Source organism: Culex pipiens, chromosome 2 (assembly GCF_016801865.2).
Source record: "Culex pipiens pallens isolate TS chromosome 2, TS_CPP_V2, whole genome shotgun sequence".
Lineage (NCBI taxonomy): Eukaryota > Metazoa > Arthropoda > Insecta > Diptera > Culicidae > Culex > Culex pipiens.
Genome location: NC_068938.1, coordinates 138545675 through 138553334, shown reverse-complemented (window position 1 = coordinate 138553334; position 7660 = coordinate 138545675). Strand labels below are relative to the sequence as shown.

Below are 7660 nucleotides of genomic sequence, written 5' to 3'. Positions count from 1 at the left end.
GGTTTCTTTTAAAGCAATGACAAAAAAAAATACCAGACAGACAAAAAAAATATTGATACCACATTTTTACCAACACAGAACCTTCGGATTTATAGACATTGACGCTACCTCAAATGTACAACCGATTGATAAAGACGCTTGATTTTGGATTGATGTTGTCAATGATTTTGTAAATAACAAATTGTTGGAAACGGCCTACTCACACCCTCATTTTACTCAAATATGAGTAAATTTACTCAGCCCTCACACTCACGGTGAGTATCGAGAGTGTTTGCTGTGAGGAAGCCTACTCGATTTGTGAGTGTGAGTGGTTTTCCGAACTCTGCTTCCTACCATCTGTTTCTTTTATGTCCTTGTGAGGGGATCATCGATCCATCCGCATTGACATACTTTCTTTTAATTTTTTTCTTGTCTTTCTTCATATATTTCATTGTTTTTTTTCACACTTACTACCAGTCTTTGTGAGGGGATACTGAGCTCGATTTTCTCTCCATCCGCATTGACCTTTTCTCATCTATGATTTTCCTTTTGATTAGTAGTTAGAATCAAAGCCGGAGATCGGGGAGGGAGCATCAGGGCAGTGGACGGTTGCTGTAATGGCGCGACTGGATGTGGATAATGGAAGACCAGAACTACGTCACAAGGGGAAAATAGCTTATTAATTATACTATTCTAAAGGATTGCGCTCAATTCTCGCGCTACTGGCGCGTCTCGCGCTTACTTCTGCCCTTTGGGCTCTTCTTTTTGGGTGCGCACCCTTCTTATTCTAGACTCACGCATGCAGCAAACGCCCGCCTTCTGCTCCGCCTCAGGCCGCTCCCGGATCGGTAACGTTGACGCCGTGTTCACTCCGTCACAGACGCACGTGCGTGGTCCGTCCGGACTCCTGCGGACGCCCGCGACAGCTTGGCAGGCTCCCCTCTCTCTCCCGCGCCCTTCACGACCGGTGCCTTACACCGATCGCCCCGCGCCGGTCCACGTTCGCCGCGCCGGCGACAGATGATTCCTCCCGCACTTGATCAGCGCGCCCTCCGTTCGCCCTGGTGAAGGCCACACACTCGCCCGCTCTGAACAGCGCCGACCGACCGCCCAGCCTCCGAGCAGATTTTCCAGCGGTACACCAAAAAGGGGCTCCTGGATAGGAAGGTCAAAATTAGATCTGAATCACCCACTTTTCTCGATCGCACACTTACTTTGCGTCCCCCTTTTCGTGTGCTTCTTCCAAGTTGTCCTCCAGTTCTTGTCGGACCGCCAGTCGGATTGCGGGATGAGTGGTGCGAGGCCTGGTTAGAGAAGTAGGTTGTTATTGGCCAGCACTCACCGGTATGCACGGAGTCGATCTTGGGTTTGTTGCGCCGTGTGTGTGTGTGCGTGCGATTGTCTCACACCGCCGTTGGGGGATTGCGTGCCTAGAGCGAAGTGTGGTGTGTTAAATCCTGTTTTGAGCTTTTTTCGAAGCTGACTCACCAAAGAGGCGTGGTGCTCGCTGTTGCTTGGCCGCTGGGCCGTCCTCTGAGTGGTTCGGTACCGCCGATGGTCGCGGGGGCGTGCCTGGGGATGAAATTACCGGATCTTGTAGTTTCGATGAGACAAAACCGTCCCACTTCTTACCGGTCGAGAATGCCGGATCTGGGTCGTTCTTGGCGTGTTGGAAATCCCTCCGGGGACGTCGAACCCTCGATCAGCCGGTACGATTTCACGTGCAGGCCGTTGTTCCGCCAGCCAATAGCTTTGACCGTTTTTGCACTCGCGACTTTTCGACGGCCACGCGCGCGCCCCAGTTCCGAACACTTCGTTCACCGCACTTTTCTCCGCCTTCTCGGACCGGCCCACCAAACGCGACCACGTGGAACGAGCAAAAAGGCACTTTTGCAGCAGACGAGAACGACGCGTCCGCACCGAGGCGAGAATTTTTCCTTTTGCTGTCTCTCCCTCAATTGCGGAAGTCGTCGTCGAGGCTGCGTTTGCTGATTGCGTTTCTTGACGTTTGTGCGACGATGGTTTTTCTCGCAGGCGAGTGTTGTCTTCTCTGCTCTTGCGTGTCTTGTTTACACAAAATTGGGTTCAAACTGCACACACATCACAAAGTTGGGTACAAATAATCTAGTCACAATAAGATTCTCTTCCCCTGAGGACACCGTGAGTGATTTTGCTTGTTCGTGTCCAACCACCCCCTTTTGGCCCTTCATACGGCAGTTATTTGAAGATGCTTCCTTTAAGTCTGAGTCACTGTTATTCTAGGCAACCGCTACATAGGTCATCCTTGTGGCCCTGTTGGTTATCACATCAAATCAAATCAATTCAAACTTGTTCTGACCTGAAATTCCTTTGGCCAATTGTCGAATTTACATCAATTTTCAGGCTGTGTCAAGATAGCACGACAAGATCGAAACTTCTTTTATGTGAAAAGTGACAAAAATGCATGGAGTTTTTTCGGTTTTATTGAATATCTCAAGATTGAAATCGATTTTTGGGGATCTGTGAAGGTCAAAAGGTGAGGCATTGAGAGGTGCACAATATGGCGTTCTTAACTCAATTTGGTCCAAAATGCACGTGCGACCAGATTGTACGACAGCGACGATTGGCCGTCATGGTAAGTGTCAATCTCTAGAATAGAATCGGAAAGTTTTACTTTTCGTCATAGGTGCTGATAATTTGAATTGAACACTCAAATGGATGCTGGAATTGTAGTTAATGCAACAAGTTGCAAAACGAACATTTTTTCAGCACGCGTCGTACATTTATCCAACGAGGTTCACCGAGTTCCATACATTTTTTTTTGCAATTCCGAAAAACACCCTTTTAATGGAATTGTAAGTCAAATGTCCATTGATTTAGTCAATCCACCATTTAAATCAAAATAATGTTGAAAAGTATTACTTTTCGAAACAAGTGCTGAAAAGTTCAACTTTTCAGCATCCATTTCAGTGCTGAAAAGTAGAACTTTTCAGCATTTCGATTCTGTTATTTTTGGTAGAGAAAAGTAGGCTCTTTCGTCGTTTTAGAATGACAGGAAAAGTAAACAGTTTCAAAACAAAATTGCAAAAAAGTAGTTTATGTCATATGTTTTCTAGACTTTTTTTGATGAGGTCCTATAAACAAATGGAACACAATACCTTATAGGACCTGTTCAAAAAAACTCTAGATTTGTTCAGCACGAGTCGTACATTCATCCAACTAGGTTCACCGAGTTAGATAAGTCAATTCACCGTTAACATCAAAATGATAATGAAAAGTATAATTTTTCGATACATGTGCTGAAAAATCCAACTTTGAGTACTGAAAAGTAAAACTTTTCAGTCCTTGTATCAAAAAATATCACTTATCTATTCTGTTATTTTTGGTAAAGCCGTTTTTTTCAAGAATGACCGAAAAACATATTCATTAACTTTTTTCAAAATATCGTTGCGTCATTAAAAAATGACAGGAAAAGTAAGCAATTTCATAACGGAATTTTAAAAACAAGGCTGCTGAGATACTCTTGAAGAATCAATTCGAGAATAAGGCTGATGCAAATATTTTTCAAAGTTTCTGTCTGCCCTCTTCTAAAACGGCTCAAAAAATAAGGGGACAAAACATTTTTTTTCTTAGATCCTCAAAACTTCAATAATTTTTTTGTGTAATCAGCTGAAAACAATGTTTGGCTTAGCATTTAAATTTTTATTTTTTTTACACATTGTATCAATTTTGATGAAAAAACGCTTCCGGGAAATTGTCCACTTCAAACGACATTTTCATCAACGCTAACCAACGGATGCTAACAGCCGCCCGTTGCCCTAACAATTTCAGGTGCATGCCCAGAATTTGCGCTGTGTCATCGTTTCGTCGAAGTTAAAGCCCCGAGAGTACACGTGCGTCTCCATGGAACTCTCAATTAGATTAGTAACCAATGGAGACGAGTGGTCATTCGATTGGGGTGAGGGCTGCTGCGTCGAATGAGTCTTTTGGTCGAATAGGTTCCTGTTTTCAAATGGGTTATTTTATCGGTAGTGTTATTTTGCTGGATGTCAATTTTCATCAAATTTTGTTAAATCTGTCATTTGTCCCGCCCGTGTGGATCAATCGGACCGCGCACTGGACTCACAATCCAGAGGTCGCCGGTTCGAATCCCGCGGCGGGCGCTCTAAAATTCTTTGTGTAAATATGGGTATTCGGCGCCGTCGCTCCGTGCCATACTTTCATACACTCAGGAGCCCAGGGCGGCGAAGTCCTTGTAGATAAAAAGGAAGACACTAGTGGTTGGTACTAGCAATGGTGGCCGACAGCTATAAAGTCAACTTCGTCATTTGGTCTGTCAATCGAGTGACCATTTCGACCAAAACGACCAGTCCCATCCAGCCCAGTCCCGGATCGATTTTGGCTGACTTTCCGGCTAGACAACACCAAACCGGCGGTGGCGGCAGCAGCTCCTGTGACCAACAATGGCGTTCTGGGAAGTTCTTTTTTTGTTCCAGCCGCCGGTGAGCGGCCCCTCAATGTGATGGTTCGTTACCTGACTTGGAGTTTTGCCAGCCTGGGCTGCCGGGAAAGGCGAGCTTTTAAACGTGGTAAATTTTGCAAGCTGTAATCTTGCGGTAAAAATGTTGTCGCTTGGACTCTTTTTTTCTTTCTGATCTTCCTACTATGACAGGGTGGTTCTTTACGCTTTACTATCAGTTTTATTTGAATTTTAAGAAGAAAATTTAATTTGAAACCACCCAATTTGAAAATAAAGTCAGCCAGCTTATAAAAGGTACACATTGAAATTCACCTAAAAATTACATACTTTCCGTGTAATTCTACGTAACATCTATTCAATGTGACCCGAGGGAGCATTTTTGGTACTCGATTCCCTCTTTGGTGCCAACATATTTGGGTATTTACGGAGAAAAGCAGTGTCAGTAGTGTTGGGTCTGGGTTGGCAGTCAGTGCAGTGCATCATCGTTCGTGTTTTGCAAGGAAATCGAATTTAATAAAGCCTGGCTGTTGGCGAAAAAGGCTGCCTGTTGAAATTGTGGTCTAAATAAGGGAATTAAAATGGAACTGGCCGTTATGCCATTTTTATTTCTTGTTGAAAATTTGTAATTATGTAGTTTGAAATGTTTTTGAAATCTTTTTTTTTTGTTTTGACTTACTTTCGATTTCTTGCCTGAATGCAATGGAAACAAATCAAGGAAGAATCAAACAATTATGGGTGTACAAATAATGTTTACAAACTGTAACTTATTTTAAAGTCTCGATTGGATCAATCAATTCATCGCAGTGCTCATTTTCGTTGCCACTTGAAGGCTGCTCCCAAATGAAGCCATCACTCAACCAACTCGATTGACGGGCAATTTGTGATGACATACAAACTACTAAGTGAAGAGTGCTGTCGATTGAATCGCGCTGCAAGAGTGGGTCAATTTCAATTAATTTAATTTCAATGTCCAACTTGTCCAATGACTGTCGCTCTCGGTCGTCGTTGGGCCACACGAATTGCACTAAATCTACCGGTGGTTGTGACACGTTACATCGCGCCGGCCCTTCAAGTGGCGGAGGTACTCTGAGCGCGAATTTCCAACTATTGGGGGTCGGTTTAATTGATTGATCTAATCGGAAATTGACAACGTGGCGAGCGCGTTGCAATGCCAGCTTACATTAATTGACTTTTAGTTAAATCCATTACGATGGATTCTGACTGGTTCGGAACCAAAATTGCTCCATTTCATTTTCAATAAATAATTCACAGAATTTTGCACCCAACTTTGTTTCACGTTTACCCACGAACTACGTAAATTTACATAGCAGTAGTGCACACGGAAAAGGCAATAAATTATGATTAACAAAATTTTCACCGCCCGCCAAACTTTTGCGCAAAACGATATAGACGAGCCCGGCTGAAACTGGACCATCAACCGAGGTCTGGGTTGTGGAGACGAACGCTAGATCTAACGAAATTAGTGGAGCCAAAAGCCACAAGCCAAAACGGAAAAGTCGGAGCAACTATGTTCGCAAGTGGTCTAGCTCAATTCCCCGAATGACATTTCCCCGAATGCCATTTCTCCGAAAATCATTTCCCCTAATTGGCCACATCCCCGAATACCACTTCCCCTGATCAGCCACATCCCCGAATGCCATTTCCCCGAATATCATTTCCCCTAATCGGCTATATCCCCGAATGCCATTTCCCCTAATCGGCCATTTCCCCGATGTGACACTTACGCTAATTGCCGTTTATTTAAATTTAAATTTTCCCGAATTTTCATATTCCCTATTCTTTATCATCGCTAAACTGCCCATGTTCGCATAAATGTCCCATATGCAAAAACAGCAAGCCGAGACTAATAGCTATTTTCTCTCTCAATTTTACCGAACAAACAGCTTTTCCGGGTATGCTGTTGATCTCGCTGTTGATTAAATGTTGTCAATTGGGTAGTAAAACCCTTTGTCAATTTTTATGAACAACGGTAAAAACACGAATAAAAACCATTTCTGATAACTTTTTTTTTTTTCATTTTTATGCAAAAAAAAGATATTGACTAGACAACATTTTTTCGATGGATCAACTTTGGCCCCCCTGGATCGAGCTGCCAAGTAGGAGCTTTTCTGCCACATCGTTTCTATTTTCTTTAGACTAGATTTTCTCGAGTTAAAATACCCTTTCAAAAAGCTTAAAGCAAAAAGCTTAAAGCAAAAAGCAAAAAGCAAAAAGCAAAAAGCAAAAAGCAAAAAGCAAAAAGCAAAAAGCAAAAAGCAAAAAGCAAAAAGCAAAAAGCAAAAAGCAAAAAGCAAAAAGCAAAAAGCAAAAAGCAAAAAGCAAAAAGCAAAAAGCAAAAAGCAAAAAGCAAAAAGCAAAAAGCAAAAAGCAAAAAGCAAAAAGCAAAAAGCAAAAAGCAAAAAGCAAAAAGCAAAAAGCAAAAAGCAAAAAGCAAAAAGCAAAAAGCAAAAAGCTAAAAGCAAAAAGCAAAAAGCAAAAAGCAAAAAGCAAAAAGCAAAAAGCAAAAAGCAAAAAGCAAAAAGCAAAAAGCAAAAAGCAAAAAGCAAAAAGCAAAAAGCTAAAAGCAAAAAGCAAAAAGCAAAAAGCAAAAAGCAAAAAGCAAAAAGCAAAAAGCAAAAAGCAAAAAGCAAAAAGCAAAAAGCAAAAAGCAAAAAGCAAAAAGCAAAAAGCAAAAAGCAAAAAGCAAAAAGCAAAAAGCAAAAAGCAAAAAGCAAAAAGCAAAAAGCAAAAAGCAAAAAGCAAAAAGCAAAAAGCAAAAAGCAAAAAGCAAAAAGCAAAAAGCAAAAAGCAAAAAGCAAAAAGCAAAAAGCAAAAAGCAAAAAGCAAAAAGCAAAAAGCAAAAAGCAAAAAGCAAAAAGCAAAAAGCAAAAAGCAAAAAGCAAAAAGCAAAAAGCAAAAAGCTAAAAGCAAAAAGCAAAAAGCAAAAAGCAAAAAGCAAAAAGCAAAAAGCAAAAAGCAAAAAGCAAAAAGCAAAAAGCAAAAAGCAAAAAGCAAAAAGCAAAAAGCAAAAAGCAAAAAGCAAAAAGCAAAAAGCAAAAAGCAAAAAGCAAAAAGCAAAAAGCAAAAAGCAAAAAGCAAAAAGCAAAAAGCAAAAAGCAAAAAGCAAAAAAATTCAACTTTATTTTTTGATGTAAAATTGAATTTGCAATCAAAAGGTGAAATTTTGATATAGTGCACCGTTTTCAAGTTATAGCCATTTTT

General features: G+C 41.4%; 1 protein-coding gene across 1 annotated transcript in view; it reads right to left on the bottom strand.

The window, feature by feature from the left end:
* Window positions 1–951: 951 nt before the first annotated feature.
* The window catches only part of LOC120426057 (uncharacterized), a 94011-nt gene continuing 87302 nt past the window's right edge, over window positions 952–7660 (bottom strand). Inside the window, exons 3-7 of the mRNA XM_052706995.1 lie at window positions 1612–1790; window positions 1468–1551; window positions 1322–1409; window positions 1194–1283; window positions 952–1134 (exon numbers count right to left, since the gene is read on the bottom strand). Coding sequence (XP_052562955.1) covers window positions 952–1134; window positions 1194–1283; window positions 1322–1409; window positions 1468–1551; window positions 1612–1790 — 624 coding nt within the window. The remainder of the gene's footprint in view (window positions 1135–1193; window positions 1284–1321; window positions 1410–1467; window positions 1552–1611; window positions 1791–7660) is intronic.